The 18,729-nt window shown below is 39.5% G+C and overlaps 1 protein-coding gene across 7 annotated transcripts in view; it reads right to left on the bottom strand.

Moving 5' to 3' along the window:
* Window positions 1–18,729, bottom strand: part of LOC132385266 (otoancorin-like) — a 128,708-nt gene that overhangs the window by 44,731 nt on the left and 65,248 nt on the right. For all 7 annotated transcript variants that reach the window (XM_059957287.1, XM_059957288.1, XM_059957289.1 and 4 more), the window contains 5 exons: window positions 16,006–16,173; window positions 13,879–14,022; window positions 13,138–13,193; window positions 9,588–9,693; window positions 8,008–8,117 (listed from right to left, as the gene is read on the bottom strand). In XM_059957287.1, coding sequence (XP_059813270.1) covers window positions 8,008–8,117; window positions 9,588–9,693; window positions 13,138–13,193; window positions 13,879–14,022; window positions 16,006–16,173 — 584 coding nt within the window. The remainder of the gene's footprint in view (window positions 1–8,007; window positions 8,118–9,587; window positions 9,694–13,137; window positions 13,194–13,878; window positions 14,023–16,005; window positions 16,174–18,729) is intronic.

Raw genomic sequence — 18,729 nt, 5'->3', positions numbered from 1 at the left:
AATTCCATGCTATTTTCTACCTCCAATGGTGATGAGAGAGTACAATGTGTTATTTCATTCTTTTATTAACTGATTCCAGATTGTTGTCATTCTTAGTTGCTATGGAAACAATTTTAATGACTGCTGTGCTTCCTAACACAGGTGTAAATTCAAGGTTAAAACTAAATCACCTTAAATGCCATTAGAAAAAGAAGTGATGGATCTGATGTAGTCTAACATTAATTGAACAATGCACCATATCATGCTTCAGTAATACTACATTAGGCTGGTGTATTCTAATTCTCAAAGCAAACACTGATTCATTTCAGAGGTCCTAAGGCAAACCTCCTTTGAGGCATAAATCAAAAAATAAAAAGAAACTTATCAAAAACCACATCACTATTCTGTGGAATTGTATCATGCGTAGGATGTTCCACATCTTTGACAGGAGAGTTTTCAATAGAGCGAGCTGTATATCATGCTTTAAAATAGTGGTCAATCATTATTATGTATTACTATTAATAAATCTGTATGATGTATTTTATAGAACGAAAAAGAATGTTGCTGTAATATTGTTATCTGATTTTGATCTCTTTGATTGATGTGCAGTGAATTGTATTGGTTTGAATAGCAGCCAAAAAAGCAGATGTTGATGTTCAGATGCACAGAGGCTCTCAAGACTGGCATTCAACATTTGATAATACAATCTGGGAAGAGAGTAGCTTGTTTTAATTTTTATATTTTTTGTAAATTAATCTTGCACTTTGTTAATTAGTTACATTGCAACCAAATTAAAGCCCACAGACTGTGAGGCAACCTGATCTTCATAATGGCCTCATGCCTTTTGTAAAATGTTAAACCTGCACCTGATTGGGTATAAATATTCAGCAAAGTACATATTATGTGTAGTGTTTGTGGTCAATCAGGTGCCGAAGCAAAGAATTCTCGTCTTCCACTGCAAAACTTGACATCAAATCTGATGAAATAAAACTTGATCCTGTCTCCTGGCTGATGGACAATATCAAATGTAAATACTTATTGATACAAGTACTTGTCAGTCATATGTGAAAAGGCCACAGAAAGTTGAGAATATGAAGTGGTAAATGCAATGTGCTCTTTCAGGGTTTAGTCGAGAAACTAGAGGTGGGATTTTACTGTGAGCATACATAGGTCTGAAAAAGAACAAAAAAAAAAATCTGACAAAAAATGACTCGGGTAATTTTCCTTGCTTCCCTCCTGTCCTCTCAGTGGTGCAGGCCATGAAGCAAAGTCTGTGAGGGGCATTCAGCCACATTCGTGTAGCTTGGACCCTGCTGAAAATTATTGTAGCTGGCGTGCAAACAACTGGCATGGCATAAAGTGAGCCTTCACTTCCTCACTTCCCCTCCTCTGCCATTAATTACTTTATAGGCTACATCTTGTAGGAACCAAAGGCGTTGGCAGCCACCAATTCATGGTTCAGGATAAACATCTTTATTTCTGGAAATGAATGCCAACAATTCGTTTGAAACCTCACCTAACATTTTGCTGTAGTTATTTTCTGTTCAAGGCACAGTCTAATTATCATAAGCAGGCAGGTAATTCCATGTGTTTGCTGTTAGAACACTGATGTCCGTGCAACTATTATGCCAATCCAATCTAATTACTTCTGCCTGCACTTGTCCCCCAATTCCCTGACTGTTCATGTGCCTGTCCAAATGCCTCTTAAACATCTGATATTTTATCTGCTTTCACGACTCCCATGGCACCTGCCATGCTCAGTGTGGGAAAAAAAAGACCTCATGAGTCTCCTTTAAACATTCTTCTGTCCTTAAAAGCTTTAACCTCAAATATTTGAAATATTTGAAAACCAAAACCTCTGGCTTTCTATCTTATGTATGCTTCTTGTAATGTTAAATACAAGGTCACCTTTCAGCCTCTGATTCTCCAGTGTCATGGTGGACACTTGCTGTTGGTTGCTTGTCACATATTGAGTTATCTCATCAATATATCTCAGAACTTTTGATCCCAGGATACATTTTGGAATCAGCAATGTTATGTTTAAAGACAAAATTAATCTGCATAGGTTTGAAAAAATATCAAGGCTTTAAACATTATAGTGATGAACCAGACTAACCAGTCTGTGGAATCATCGCTCATAACCCCTTTCAAATGGAGACAATGAATATCAATTGATTCACCTCAGGCTCTTCTAAACGTAGTACATCCTATTCAATTTGAGAATAGCAGATGATGCTTTTCTCTCATCAAGTTAGGACATCATAAATATGTAAGAAAGAGCAATGGGAATAGACCATTGAGACTCTAAACATTTCCATTGAACAAGATCATAGCTGACCTAATCTTAACCTTCGCATTACACTTCCACCATTTTACCATAAGCTATGACTCCCTTGTATTTTAAATATCTATCAATCACCCTTTTGAATAAACTCAATGATTTTGCCTCTACAGTCCTCCAGGGTAGAAAATTCCAAATATTCAAGATTCTCTGTTGAAGAGATTCCTTTTCATCTTTTTCTGAAAGAGGTGACTGACAATTCTGAAAACTTGCCCCCTGGTTACAGATGCCCCCCCATTTAATTAAATATTTTTTCAGTATCTCTCAACCGTTTCTGGTGCATCAATGTTGACTCCTGCACATACAGAATTTTTCATCACTTTTGCTGTCAAAGTCCACCCTATTTTCACCTCCACATGGTTCATCGCACTCTATTCCGCATCATGGCATCTCCACCTCAGGGTAATGAATTGTTTCCCGCCTTCCTAAAACATGGATACCCTACACCAATAATGGCAGAACCCTTGACTGTGTCTCATCTATTTCCTCTCCTCCTGGATAGAGCAAAGATAAGATTCCTCTTAACTTCACCTTCCACCCCACTAGTCTCCACATTCAAAGGTTGATACTCTATAGTTTCCACAACATTCAATTAGATTCCTTTGTCCTTCATTATTTTGTTATACCGTTCCCTTTGCAACTCTTTGTTCCACTTTCCATTGCCACCAACCATTCCCTGACATATGACATTTTTTCATGCAACTAAAGAAGATATAACAACTGTCCTTTAAACTCTTTTCTTCCCAAAACTGTGCCCCCAAGCAAAGAGGTGATTCACTTGCACTTGTTCCAATTTATTGTAGTACATTTGGGGCTCACAATGTAATCACCTCTATAATGAAAATAAAATCAAATGCAAACTGGCTATCGCTTTGATTGGCCATTCTCTGCTTTCAAGATGCAGCGGGGACTCAGATTGCTGGCCATTTTGTTTCCCAGCTCGTTCTCAATGTAATTTAGCTGTCTGCAACCTACTGCACAAGTAATAGTGCAATCAATGGCAACACAAGTGAATCTGCAGATGCTGGAAATAAATAAAAACACAAAATGCTGGCAGAACTCAGCAGGCTAGACAGCATCTATGGGAGGAGGAAGTGACGATGTTTCGGGCCGAAACCCTTCATCAGGAGTGAAGTAACATGGGATGGTCGAGGGGGGATAAGAAGTGGGGGGAGGGATAAAGTAGAGAGCTGGGAAGTGATAGGCTGGAGGGAAATGGGCGAGGGAGGAAGGTGGAGAATTATGGGAGATAAAGGAGAAAGAAAGGTAGGGCTGGGGGGAGATTGTTGTGAGGGGGAAAAGAGAGAGATATAAAATCAGATAGGGATGGGGTAGGGGGCAGGGGTATCAACAGAGGTCTGTGAGTTGAAAAAGAATAACGAAGAAATAGAAGGTTGGGAGCAGAGAGAGAGGCCCTCACTGTACTCCCATCGGAGAGAAGATCTGAACTTCTTCAGTGTAGGCATCACTGGAAGAGGCTTCACAGTAGCGAATTCAAAGGCAACATGAGTGAATTTGCAGATGCTGGAATCAGCCTCCGTTGATACCCCTGCCCCCCCTTACCCCTTCCCTATCTATAATTTTAGTCTGGTTCTATATCTCTCTCTTTCCCCCCCTCACTACAATCTCCCCCCAGCCCTACCTTTCGTTCTCTTTTATTTCCCATAATTCTCCACCTTTCCCCGGCCCATTTCCCTCCAGCCTATCACTTCCCAGCTCTCTACTTCATCCCTCCCCCCACTTCTTATCCCCCCTCGACCATCCCATGTTACTTCACTCCTGATGAAGGGTTTCGGCCCGAAACATCGTCACTACCTCCTCCCATAGATGCTGTCTGGCCTGTTGAGTTCTGCCAGCATTTTGTGTTTTTAATAGTGCAATCACTTGAGTCGAGTAGGATGCTTGGCGAAGGGGTTGTCTCTTAGTGGATCTTCAGATGGCTGATCCAAGACTAACATATTCTGATGTACTGTGGGCCTGCCTCCTCCACCACCTGCTGATCACTCCATTGCATAATCCTGGAGGTTGGGGTGGATTCCCTTACCAGAAAATACCTGTATGTGACTTTATTTAACAGGGGAAGGCTGATGCACAAGTAGCCTCTACACGGACCTTGACAAATTGGGGTCAGGGTCCCGTGGCATGGAGTGCAAGAGGACTGGGGACCTTTCACTGCTGCAGCCTTCCTCCACCTTCACTGCTGTTGAGATGTGTCATCATCTTCCAACAGCTCCGCCGTTGAGGTCCTAGTTGGATTCCAATTTGTCTGGGACTTTCCACTTGACCAGGAACTAAGTGCCAGATGGCAAAACTCCAGACAGCTCTAAGGCACTCACCAGCCTCTCCACCATGACAAAGTGATGATCCTCAGAGAGGATAATGCCTCCTGCACTATTACAACAAAACCCAGCATAAACTTGAGGGACAATACATCACCTTTTGCTTTCTCTGTTCAAATTCAATACTAACTTCTATCACTTCAAGTGACAAAGAAATGGTGGGTGAACTTAGTAAGTATTTTGCGTTAGCCTTCACTGCGGAAGACACAAGCAGTCTGCCAGAATGCTTGAGAGTGTCGGGGTGCAGAAGTGAACATAGTTGCTATTGCTGAGGAGAAAGTGATTGGTAAGCTGAAAAGTTTGGAGGTAGATGAGTCAATTGGGCCAGATGGACCCTACTGCAGGGTTCTCAAAGAGGTGGCTGAAGAGAATGTGGAGACATAGGTTATGATCTTTTTAAGAATCACTAGATTTGGGAATGGTTCCAGAGGACTGGGAAATTGCAAATGTCACTCCACTCTTTAAGAAGGGAGGGAGGCAGAAGAAAGGAAATTTACCAGCCAGTTAGCCAGACCTCTGTGGTTGGGAAGATGTGGGGGCCAACTGTTAAGGATGTGGTTTCGGAATACTTGGAGGCACATAATAAAATAGGCCAAAGTCAGCACAGTTTACTTTAAGGGAAATCTTGCCTGACAAATCTGTTGGAATTCTTTGAGGAAATAACAAGCGGGATGGACAAAGGTGAGTAATTGGATATTGTTAACTTGGATTTTCAGAAGGCCTTTGACAAGATGCCACACCTGAGGCTGCTTAACAAGATAAGAGCCCATTGTATTACTGGAAAGATACTAGCATGGATAAATGATCGGTTAAATGGCAGGGGGTAAAGAGGGGGAATAAAGGAGGCCTTTGCTAGTTAGCTGCTGGTAAATAGTGATGTTCCGCAGGGGTCTGTATTGTGACTGCTTCTTTTCACATTATAGTCAATGATTGGGATAATGAAAATGATGGCTTTGTTGCAAAGTTTGCGGATGGTACGAAGATAGGTGGAGGGGCAGTTAATGTTGAGGAAGCAGGGAGCCTGCAGAAGGACCCAGACAGATTAGGAGAATGGACAAAGAAGTAGCAGATGGAATATAGTGTAGGGAAGTGTACGGTCATGCACTTTGGTAGAAAGAATAACGGCATAGACTATTTTATAATTGGGGAGATAATTCAAAAATCAGAGGTGCAAAGGGGCTTGGAAGTTCTCGTGCAGAATTCCCTAAAGGTTAACTTGCAGGTTGAATCAGTGATAAGGAGGCAAATGCAACGGGAGCATTCCTTTTGAGAGGGCTGGAACATAAGAGCAAGAATGTAATGCTGAGGACTATTAAGGCATTGGTCAGACCGCGCTTGGTGCACTGTGAGCAGTTATGGGCCCCGTGTTGTGCTGGCGCTGGAGAGGGTCCAGAGGAGGTTCACAAGAATGATTCCAGGAATGGAAGGGTTAATGTATAAAGAGTGTTTGATGACTCTGGACCTGTACTCACTGGAGTTTAGCAGAATGAGGGAGGGGTCTCAATGAAGCCTATTGAATATTGAAAGACCCAGACAGACTGGATGTAGAGAGGACTTTTCATATGTTGTGAAATGTCTAGGAACAGAAGGCACAACCTCAAAATAAAGGGACATTCATTTAGAACAGAGATGAGAAGCAATTTCTTTGGCTAGTCATTGAATATTTTTAAAGCAAAGGGTGATAGGTTCTTGATTAGTCAGGATGTCAAAGTTTATGGGGAGAGAGCAGAATATTGAGGTTAAGAGGGGTAATAAATCAGCCATGATGGAATTGTGGAGCAGATTTGATAAGCCAAATGGCCCAGTTCTGTTCCAATGTCTTATGGTTTTATGGTAACTTGCTATCTCTGTCTTCATTAGAACTGGTCATATATTCTGGAGTCAATTATCTCTGATATTTCATATTTTTACCATTTTCCTTGAGCACAATCTGACCCAAAGGGAATGCCCTATAGCTCTGCATTTCACAAAGTTTATATTGTTTTGTTTATATTCTCAATCTCTAACTACCCTCATTTCATAGTGTTGGTTCATTTCCTTTCTCTCTATCTGCGCACTGACCTGCTGACCTCAAAACATATCCCACAGCAACCCTGCCCTCGCTGTATGAGAGAAATTCTATTTGTCCAACCCTTACAGCAAGGTAAAACTAATTGGTTTTGCTGGCTATTCAGATACAAATTCAGTGGGGCAGGAACAAGCAGAAACAATGGGTCTACCTGGACAAGCTATTTGTTTTTCTCTTTTCCCCAATTTAACAAAAGGTATTCGAACTGAATGATAAGCTCTGTTTGTCTTTTCACAGATGCTGCCTGATCTGCTGACTGCTTCAAGTATTTTCTGCTTGTATTTCTCTCAGCATACATTCCATCAATCTCTCTCAGAACCTTACCTGTTACAATGCCTCTCCTTCATCTAAATTCCATTAAGTACAGGATTATTCTGCTCGGTGTCTCCCCATTCATCAACTCCTTTAACTCAGGAATTAACCTAACAAATTTTCTTTGGCTTTATTGTGAGGGTCTTCTGTTGGATCAGGATATTTTATTTATTTTTATTTAAAAAAACCATAAGACATAGGAGCAGAATTAGACCATCTGGCCACTGAGTCTGCTTCACTATTCAATCATGGCCAATCCTTTTCTCCCTTCTTTGGCCCCACTTCCCAGTCTCCTCCCCGTGACCTTTGTCCAATCAAGAACCGATGAATCTCTGCCTTAAATATACCCAGAGACCTGGCCTCCTCAGCTGCCTGTGGTAATAAATTCCACAAATTCACCACCCTCTGGCCAAAGAAATTTCTCCACATCTCTATTTTAAATAGACATTCCTCCAGCTGTGCCCTCTTGTCCTAGACTCCCCGACCATGGAAAACATCCTTTCCACATCTAGTCTGTCTAGCCTTTCAACATTCGAAAGGTTTCAACGACCAAGAAAAAAATTTGTGATGTTACACAAATTACCCATGCATTCCATGGGTAGGATGTACAGAAACTCCTTTTGGAGGACACTGGGATTGAACTACGAACTCTGACGCCCCGAGCTATAATAGTGTTGCTCTAACTACTACACTACCATGGAAAAGAAGCCTAAGCAGCAGGTGACTTATTTGATGGAACAATAGCAATGGAAAGGAAAAAGATGTGATCCAATCAGTTTTGTAAGTGTCTATGTACTTTAGACCTTCAACTAGAAGTTAAGATGCAAGAAATTATTGTTTTCTATCAAGAGGTGGAATCCTTAAGTCAGGTTAGTCAAACCACAAAAATGGGAAGTCAAGAATCTTATTGCTTCTCTATTTATTTGACAAGAAAGGTGAAGTTGTGGGAAGTATGCACGATTACTTACGGCTCAAAAGTCAAGTATGAAGCCAGGAACTCATTAATATCTTCCTCTGTGAGGGTGCTGAAGTAATTGACCTTCTTGGCTGCAAAGAAGTTGCGAGCAGAACATCGAATCTGTAAATTACATAAGGGGTGTCAAAATATGCAAGAAAGGTGTTGCTAATATAATTATTGCCGAAAAGATTTGTAACATCACAAATTTTGAAACTTTACCAACAGAAATTTGTTCAAAATATTATAACCTTTTCAAATATTGTAGATCAAGCTTTGGGATCTTAAACTAAGGATTTTTGTTCAACATAAAGGTAATGCCTGCTATGTTACATCAAAGCTTGAATTGATATGGTATTAAAAGTCAATTTCACGTAGAAGGATAAAATGTACAAAATTATTTTCATCTGTAATTTTTGGAAGTATTTTACAATCCCTGAGATTCCATGTCTTATCCTGAACTATCCTGCATTGCAAACGACGACTTTTGTGCTCAGAAACTACCCATTGAGTCCAAGTGACCAGCAAACATCAGCATGCCAAAACATGGCTCAGTGTCCATAGGAAAGATCAGGAGTACTGTGAGAAAATAGTAATTTAAGATGATTATTCAGTCAGATTGACTGTTGAACAGAGCAGGTTAGTGTCCTTGTAATACACTGAAGAAACCAATTCTGGCCATTGGGTTCTCTCCACCTCCCAGGTTCTATACCCTTCTATTATTACCACTGCAACATTCACTCTGACACATGATTGCGTGCTCTCTTTTGATCCTTTTTCAAATTAACCTACTCCCAAGGTTCAGGTTACAGTGGCCAATTAACCTATCATCACATCTTTGGGACATGGAAGAATACTGGATGAAGCCCACATGATGTAGGGGCAAATGTGTAAACTCAGTGTTTTGAACCACCAAAGGTTGGGATTGAACCCTGATCCCTGGAACTGTGAGGTAGCAATTCTACTAGCTATGCCACTGGGCTGCCCTTACAGTGGCATTGTGAAAGTAAAGCAGGAGAGGACTCAGAGATGTTTTACATGCTGCAAAGTATTCAACAATCAATACAGCAGCTGACATTGTGTGGGAAAACTGGGTTAAAGTGTGGTTCAAAGAGGCTGAGAAGGAGATCAGTTTCCAAAAAAAAAAGCACAGCGACGTAGCTGCCGCCTCTCGAAGCTGGGTTCAGTTCTGATCTCTGATGCTGCCTGGGTGCAGTTCACACAATCTCTCTTCCCATATCCCAACAATGTGTGGGTGAGTTGGTAAATTGACCACTGTAAATCACCAAGTGTGTGCAGCTGAATCGGAGAATCTGGGGGAGGTTGATGGGAATGTGAAGAGAATAATTCACAAGGGAAATTAGTGGAGAATGGGATTGCTCTGTAGCTGGAATAACATTAGATGGATGATATGGCCTCCTTCTGTCTGTCTGTCTGTGTCATGGCCTCGGAAATATGGTGTAAAGTCATCATAAAGACTAGCATACAGCAAGCTGAATAGCCAGTTCCAAGATGGAGATTCAATAAAACTAAATATGTGAACCTGGCTGCTGCAAAAAGCAGCTTCATTCAACATTATAGAAATAATATTACCTGATTACTGGAAACATGGGGGTTGTTTGCTAGGGCCTTCACTGCATCAGCTTTCAGTGAGTCAATGAGGTCGCATGGAATTCCTTTGACAGCAGCCTTCAGTTTCCTTTCACATGAAAGATAAAAATATATTTAATCAGAACAATAATGAGTACTGGAAGCTCAATATCTAGAAATTGGATCACACCGTGCCAGGTTTTGATGTCATCCATTTCCAATGATAATTAAAGCATAAATGAAAATTGAACCTTTTGCAAGTCCCATAAAGACCAAGTCTCTGTGTCTGATGCATCAAACATCAAGAGCCCTGGAGGTGTCTTGAAATGATACAGCAAAAAAAAAACAAGCCTTTCAGCTCACTTAGTGAGTACCAAACATTAAACTCCTATTTTTTACCTATGTTTCTATTGTTCATTCTATGGGTTTTCTTGTTCTATGGATGTCTGTGACGAGTATGAATCTCAGTCTGTATACTATATACATTCTCTGATATTAAATGAACCTTTGAACCACGAGTCCTACCTTATTCATATTTTAAAATTCTCTCATTATCATCAGCTTCCCCCAGATTAGTCATACAGTCATGCAACATGAACGCAAGCTCTTCAGCCTAATTCGTTCATGCTGCCGAAGTTGCTCAGTGTCACTGCCACTCAGCCACACACCAGGGACAATTTACAGCAGCCGATCAACCGATCAACTTGTGCATCTTGGGATATACAAGGAAACCGGAGTACCTAGATGAAACCCATGTGAGATGAGACTTTAGTGCTGCATGTGTGATCCTCACCTTCCCAGGCTAACCACGAAAGAAAGATCTTTTATGGCGTTTGTTGGGCGTAGTTCTATGCAATTAATGGGAAGAACAGATACAAGGTTGCCACTGGGAACTCAAGCCGCGTTAGGCACGTAGCTCTCAAATGTTCTTTGAGGCACCCACCTTCCGCCTAGACCCTGAGAGTCATCAGTCTTCCCACAAGCTTGCAACTCTCAACCACCCTGCACTGCACCTGATCAGAACAACACAAGCACCAGAAACTAATATTGAGGCAAAGATAACAAGCTCTTAGAAAATAGTAACAGGATGTTTTGATAGAGTCAACAGCGACTTGTAAAATGTGGGAGGGGGTCATGTTAAATGTATCCATTGGAATTTGAGGTCTAGATAGTGACTACAAGTTTATATTGTATTTGGATGTTCAGAAGGTCTTTGATAAGATGCCTCACAGGAGATAATTAAACAAAATTAGAGGGTAATGATATTTGGGCTAAAATACAAGATGCATCATTGAATGGTTAATGGACAGGACACCAAGGCTAGGAATAGATGTTTGAGGAGGCTGCGATTGTGAGGTACAACAGGGATTGTCACTAGGGCCCCAGCCTCTACTGTTCAAAATCCCTTCTGATGCTTTGGATGAGGAGATCAAATGTAATACTTCCAGGTATGGTCATGGTGGTATACAGCTGAGTGGCAAAATGGTTTGCGAAAAGCTTCAGGGACAAGCGCAGTCAACAGGTAAGAATGTGGCAGATGGACTTTCAGGTGGGAAATGTGAGGTAATCTAAATTGGTAGAAAAAAATAGAAACTTAGAATTTAAGATAAGATGCTGTTGGAATTCAGAGATGCCCGAGTGTCCTTGTACATGAATCATTGAGAAGTAACATATCAATAAAGCAATCTATTGGTTTGGCAAATGTTAGCTTTTATTTTAGGAAGAATTGAGTACAAGAGTAAAGACATATTGCTCTAGTTAAATATGGTACTGTTGGGGATGCATCTGGGATATTGTGTACAGATATGGAATTCCGAGCCAAGGAATGACATGTTTGTAATTGAGGGAGTGCAGCAACAGTTAACCATGTTGAATCTGGATTACAGGTTGTTATGGTACTTGATAGGATAGATATATGAATGATATTTCCCCTAGCTGGGATATCTAGGACAGTCTCAGAATAAGAGGCAGGCCCATCAGAACACTGATGAGAAGAAATTTCTTCATCCAGAGTTGGTGAATCTTATGAATTCTCTATCAAAGGAAACTGTGGAGGATTGATTACTGAGAAAATTCAAGAAAAATATATTGATTGAGTTTAGATGTTAACAGAATTAGGGGATATGGGGGTCGTGCACGAATGGTAAAAGACGCTTTATTGAATTGCAGAACAGATAGAGAGCTGATTGGACTACTTTTAAATTTATTTATCTTGCTCTGATCAATTCACCTGATTCACTGTTCCCCATTGCCCTCATCTCATGATTGGCAATATCACATGACCAAAATTATCTCCCCATATCTGCAGACACTCTCATCTTAATTAACATTGACTACTTATTACTGTTATAACTCATATAACACCATTTACAACACCTAGCTTCTGAGCTCACTTCTCTCAGCTATTATCAAAGTAACACTACACCCAACTCTTATCATTAACCTCTGCTCACCACTGCTGACTGACATTGCTACCCATCAATTGTTAGTTGCTGTGACCTGATCCCTGTCCCAGGTTTGTCATTCCTCCATTAACCCCTAGACCTGGCATAAGTTCTAGCATTTAATTTATGTCCTTTTTGATCAGTAATGGAAGAGCATTCAAAGGAAAGTCTATGATGTTGCAAAACCTGTTCACTTATGTACTTCTGAATTTCCCAGTGCCAGGTTCTTGAACAGCCCAGTTACTTAACTAACGTGCCTCAAGTGGGACAAGACAGTTTCTGAATACATAATTTTATGCGATGAAATTGTATCTATTTGGCATACTAAGTATTTCATTTTTGCCAAGAAGTTCTTGCAAACACTTATTTCAAATTTCTTGGAATCACATTTAAATACACCTAATGCCACATTGAAATTTAGGATTATAATTATGCTTATCAGTGTTATTCACTACAGAAACTTATCCACTGCATTTAAAAAGGAACCTGTCAATATATATTTAAATTAGAGGCAACACTGACCTCCAACTATCAATCAGTACAAGAAAGTGTTTTCATTTATAAACTTGATTCAGCTGGTACCTATCTCATCTCCAATAATGAAGATTGTGAGGTTAAGCTGTCTGCCTGATGTTTGAAATCACAATCAATGTAAATAAGCATGTGTAAGACTGGGGGAATGCTGCCATGGTTAAGGTGCTATATTTCAGTGGCAATTTTGAACTGTTACCTTGTCCCAGTAGTCTTGTGGTTGCATAGAGTATTCAAGGTTTACTTTGGAAAATTCGAATTAAATATATATTTTTAGGCTCTGATATTCCCTGATCAGTCATTACGTTATTATTTCAGACACTCTGCTAAGCACATATAGTAGAAGAGAATAAACAATATAGTAATTCACCCTATTTAAAATATCTTAATTAAAATGGAAATATATTGTTCAGTTTTATACTTTGAGTTTGTATGAATGTTGTTTTCTTAAAGCAAATATGACTAATCAACTGTAAAATGAAAAAAAGTTACCAAATGTCGTAAGCCTTAAAAACTAATGATTCTTTGAACAATTTCTGTCAAAATACTAAATCTCAATGTCAAATTTTTTGGCTTACCTTATATCTTCAGGTTTCTTGAGTTGGCTTTTAACCCGATTAATTAGAGCAACAGACTAAAAAAGAGCAGAAAGAGGTAAACTAACTTCAGAAGAATCAAAGAAAAATCATTTCAGTTCAATAATGAAAACAATCACTGAAATCCTCGACCTTAACATAATCAAAGAAAGTATTCCTCTGGGCATCATCCAGAATAACACGGCAATTGTGTAAAACTGTCAAATGAAACACACAGACAAACTGCTGGAGGAGCTCAGCAGGTCAGGCTGTATCTGTGGAGGCAAAGGGATGGTCAACGTTTCAGGTGAAGACACTACATCATGACCATTCTGATACAGGATATCGACCTGAAATATCATTCATTCTTTTACCTTCACAGATGCTGTTTGACCATTGAGTTCCTACTACAGCTTCATGTTGCTCCAGATTACACCATCTGCAGTCTCCTGTGTCTCTATGGAACACTTTTATTTTTATTCACAGTAGTAAATTGATTGCAAACTATAATTGAAGGACATTGAAAATATATCATTTGAAAGTTGAAGTACAAAAGATGGACATCTTTCCCAAATGACTACCCTGCCCTTGTGTACTGGGAGGCACAAATTCTAAATCTCTAAATGGACCTTTGGGAAGTTTAGGTAGCTCTTTAAAGTCAGCATTTCATCTAGGTTGCATATTAATTTTGAGTTAATATCCCATTCACTTTGGTGCATTTTCCCATCTTTTGCATTCTCTTACCTGACCCAGGTTCCAAGGTTTATCTTGGCTCAAGAAGTCAATATTAATATTCTGAGCCTTATTCAATTTTTCAACTGGAATCTTCGACACCAGTAAGTCAGGAAGCGATTGCAGAACTGAATCAATATTCACTGAGCCCAAGATCTGTAAAATTAAAATATGTTCCATCAGTTTATGTTCCCATGAGAAACTAGTCAACCATATATGGACTATTTGCCCAAAAGATAAAGTATATATGTTTCAAGTAGCAATGAGTGAATAGATGTACTGCTTGAGTCCAGGTGGCACAGGAGGCTATAATTTGCTTGTTTCTCTTGTTCATCAGGTTCACGGAAGCAGTTCTTTATTGCCACAATACCTTACCTAATTTTGGATGAACATTAATTTCCAGAGCAAAGCACTTGTTGGGAAAATTTAAGTGGGTGATAGAAGAGATATGTGACTTTGAGAGAAAATTGTTGATTAAAGGACAGAAAACTTAACATTGGTGCAAATGTGTGTTCATCTGACACATTTGGAATTAATATTTTTGACTGGTCACTGCAAGGGTCAGTTCTGTTCTCAGAATGTAAGCATATTATGAAGTTAGCAATATTGTACAGTCTTAAAAGTTACTGATAATGCAGAAGTAGAATATTTATTAAAGAATAAGAAGAGCTGCAAAATAACTTGCAAAAATAGAGTTGGTGAACTGGCCAAATAAGAGGCTGACAAAACTACAAGAGGAATTTAGCAGATTAAGCAGCATCTGCGAAGTCAAAGGGATGGTTGATGTCTTGCGTTAAGACACTGTATCTGGACCCAGCAATGGTCAGGTTGCCAAAGAACTGGTCCAGATGTTACTGACCATTAGCCATCAGTTCCAGAGAAAAGCATTGGTAACTGCAATCAATTGGAAATCAGTTTGTTTCTGATTTCTGTGCCTGCGCATTGCAGCCACCAAGTGCTGAGTCAAGAACTTGGGTGCGTCTGGTCTCTTTGCTTCACAACCACCAGGTAACACAAACCATTCATTTGAAAGCAGATGCCAATTTATATTGAAAATATTGGTGTTGATAAGGGGTTTATTTATTTTAATCTACTTGATCTTCATATTTGCAATAAATCTGGGGCATTTAACAGCATTTTAACTTTTATTGTTACTTCTAAATGTTTAAATATTTTTCAATGGAAGGTATCTGATCTTTAGATACATTTAACTGCTGTTCAAAGGCCTTTGACAGCAACTGACTGGAGGAAATCAAGGCAGCCAGGAGGTTCTGCATGAAGTCTTGTCACTTTATCACACGGGGTGGCTACTGCAGCCAAACCTTCTGGATAATTAGACCCACAAGGGTCTCAAAAAGTGTAGCCTTGGGAAAATTGCAGGGGATGTGCACATGCAGTTGTGGGTCAGCCAGACCATAATCTTACCCATTGTGAACAGCTTTGAGTGTGGATTTATTTCAAGTGCCAATGTTAGAGCTTGGGAACAGACATCATAGGAAGTAACCTGAGAAATAGGGACTTTTTATTGGGGGAAAGGTGACTTAATAAAATATTTTAAGATGAGTATTTCACATTGTTAGTTGAATGGTTATTTATTTTCTGCAGGGAGGCTGGATCATGCTTATATTGCTACTAAATTAAGGAGAAATTGGTTAGAGAAGTATCTTTATCCAGAGTGGAGAGGAATGAATTAGCTCCTCGGTGCAATATAAGCCAAGAATATTTGGTCTTTAAGAGAAAACACTTAATTATTTGAAGCAATAAAAATATGGGGTATAGGAGACTGAGATTAGTTTTGGATAATTCTAATGAATATTTGGCAGAAGAAATTGTCCTCTGCTGTGGTGCAGGTTTCAGTGTTGTAAGATGGTAAATGAAAGGTTGAAGGCTGACAGAAAAGTCATCTTTGTCTTTTCAAAGTAGAATGCTAGTAAAAAAGAATATTTCTTTAAAGAAACAAATTGCCTATTGGTTTTCATTATAACAGGCAAGTTCAAGTTAATTTGATTAGATGAACTCATTTGCTACAAATTAATCAGTTTGGATTATCAATCTTAACAAGTTCAATCTCCAGCTTTGTGGATCGAACACCTCGAAGAGAAGCAGTCCCTCAGTTATAAAATCCATAAAATGACTTGCCGCTTCCACGATCGATGACTTCTGCACTGGCAACATGCCATTTGGAGACTTTGCCACATCCTTTTGAGAGAAAGCATCCAGGAGATCCTGGCCGTTGAACGCGCTAAATGTCTTTGCATCAAGACCAGACACAAGAAGACCCAGTTTTTTCAACTCGTTAGCTGTGACCTGCAGAAGCAAAAACATTTGTTTTTGATACATTGCTCAAGCTCAGTAAAAATAACAATGTTACACACTGCAACAGCAATGGTATGAATTATTCACAAGGAATCCAGAATGAAACTATTTAAGTTACTGATTTCCATCTTTGCAATGTTTTGCAGACATCTCTTTCTATCACACACTGCATTTTGTATGGAATTATATTAAAGGCAATGTGGCATCCTGTGAAAAATCTGATATCATATTTCTTTTCGGATGTATTTCTTTTAGAGTATCTGAAAGCTCTTTCGTAGACTTGTTCACTTGCTCACATGAAATGCAACAGGTTAACACTGCCACTCTCGTTAATTTCTTTTGACTTTTCCAATCTTGCCGGTTTAATTTGACTGTTTAAAATGATTGAAGGGAGACTTAATACAATTGCAGACTGTGTACAATTACAGTCCTGATGAAGGATCTCAGTCCAAAATGTCAACTGTCCATTCCTCTCCATAGATGATGCCTGACCTGCTGAGTTCTTCCAGTATTTAATGTGTGTAACAGGCTGTGTGATCTGTATGATGACTGGTTGTTTCTGTTGTGGTAGTTTACTGAGGAAAGGAAAAGTTCTATCTAGAGGATGTATTTCATAGCCTCAAGATGGCCAAAAGCTCACTGGATTCAATGAAGTAGATTTGAAGAGTGGTTATTTTGTAACTTAGGAGTCAGTTTGATCTGCTCAGTATTTACTGGTTCAATTTCCATTTCCATCTTCTACACCAGGCATGGGCAAACTACGGCCCGCGGGCCATATGCGGCCCGCTAAGCTTTTTAAACCGGCCCGCAGAACTTGATGAAATTATATTAATAAACCTTGTTAACGTTTTTTCCCCACAATTCTGGCGTCTTCCCAATAGATGACGCACTCTATATACATTGACCTTTGTTGAGGTGCAGCGTATTACTCCACATTTGCGCTTTACTTTGTGAACTTGTGGCGACCCATTTCCTGGCACATCCGAACCGGCTCACAATTAGCCAGCGTTCCGGCTAAGGGAGATAGCCTGCGGGGATTTGCGAGCACAGAGCTCCGCATATTGGCAGGCTCTCACTGTTCTGTCATTGTGCGGGTCGTTGTTGAGTTTTGGCATCGGGGACAATTGAATAAGAAGGAGCAGGTCAAGTAGACCTGCATCTCCTACCGTTTTTGAAATAAAGACAGTCAGGAGGAGAGTGATGATGATAATATCTTGAAGGATAACAGAATTTTCAGTGCTTTAAAATAATAACTGTTACTATTAAAAAAGCTGTATTTTATTCATTTAATTTTCCGTGTTTTAAAAGTCATTTCAATAAATAGCTAAATACCATGGGACTTCAAAGACAGATATTTTGTTGTAATGCATTAGTTCATTTTCAATTGAAATTAAAGCACATGTTTTCTATATATCCCATGATATTTTATTTTCTCTTATGAGGTGTATTACCAAAACATTCCGTCCATCTGCTCCTGGTCCGGCCCCCCTGTCAAATTTTAGAACCCTTTGTGGCCCACAAGTCGAAAAGTTTGCCCACCCCTGTTCTACACTATACTCCTTCAGTCCAAAACAATGACAGTCATAATCAGCATTCACCAAGGAATTTCCTAAATTATGCAACTCTGCCAGAAAGAAAATCAAATGTTGTTATAAACCTATTGATAACAGTATACACGTCATATCCAGGTTTGTGATACAATGTCATACAGTGTCATACAATGCATTGTGCTCAGCCTCTGAAATGCTTTGTTTTTGAATTTCCAATGAATTTTAGAAGCAGAATAATATAGCCACTCTGTGGAGTGTTTCATGGTTCAGTCTGGAGTTGAATCTCAGTCCTATTATTGCATTTATACAGATCTTTTACTCAAATTACATATGAAAAAGAAGTCAAAATATCAAATTTTGATTAATATAGTTTTCAGACTTTTCAGTTTCATCTTACCCCAATGAGGGAAATTTGTCATATCCAGTCCTTGGGGTTAGGTTTACTGAATCAGAGTCATACAGCACAGAAGAAGGTCCTTTGGCCCATGCAAAGATTTACAGCTAAACTAATCCTATTTTCCCTCAATTGGCCCATATATCTCTAATCTATTCCTATTCATGTACTTGTACAAGTACTTATAAATGGTGTCAAGGCTCCTCCCTCAAACAATTCCTCTGGCAGTTCATTCCATATCTGGACCATCCTCTGGATGAAAAGTTGCCCCTCGGGTTCCCATTAAATCTCTCTCCTCACACTCTAAGCCTATATCCTCTAGTTATTGATTTCACAAACCTGGGGGAGAAAAAACTCTGTATTTACCTTTCCTATGCCCCTCATGATTTTTTGCACGCATCATTCTTTTATGCTCCAATGTATAAAATTACAACTTTCTCAATCTGTTTTCATTTCTCAGTCATCTGAGTCTTAACAAAATCCTCATAAATCTCCTCTGTATTCTTTCCAGCTTAATCTTTCATATCGCAGAACTGAGCACAATATATCTCACCAACATCTTGGATTACAGAAGGAGTTTTGGTGAGGTAGGCAAGGTCTGCA

The sequence above is a fragment of the Hypanus sabinus genome, chromosome X2 (genome assembly GCF_030144855.1).
Source record: "Hypanus sabinus isolate sHypSab1 chromosome X2, sHypSab1.hap1, whole genome shotgun sequence".
In the NCBI taxonomy this organism is placed as follows: Eukaryota; Metazoa; Chordata; class Chondrichthyes; order Myliobatiformes; family Dasyatidae; genus Hypanus; species Hypanus sabinus.
Note: the sequence above shows the minus strand (reverse complement) of the source record. Positions and strands in the feature narration are given on the sequence as shown.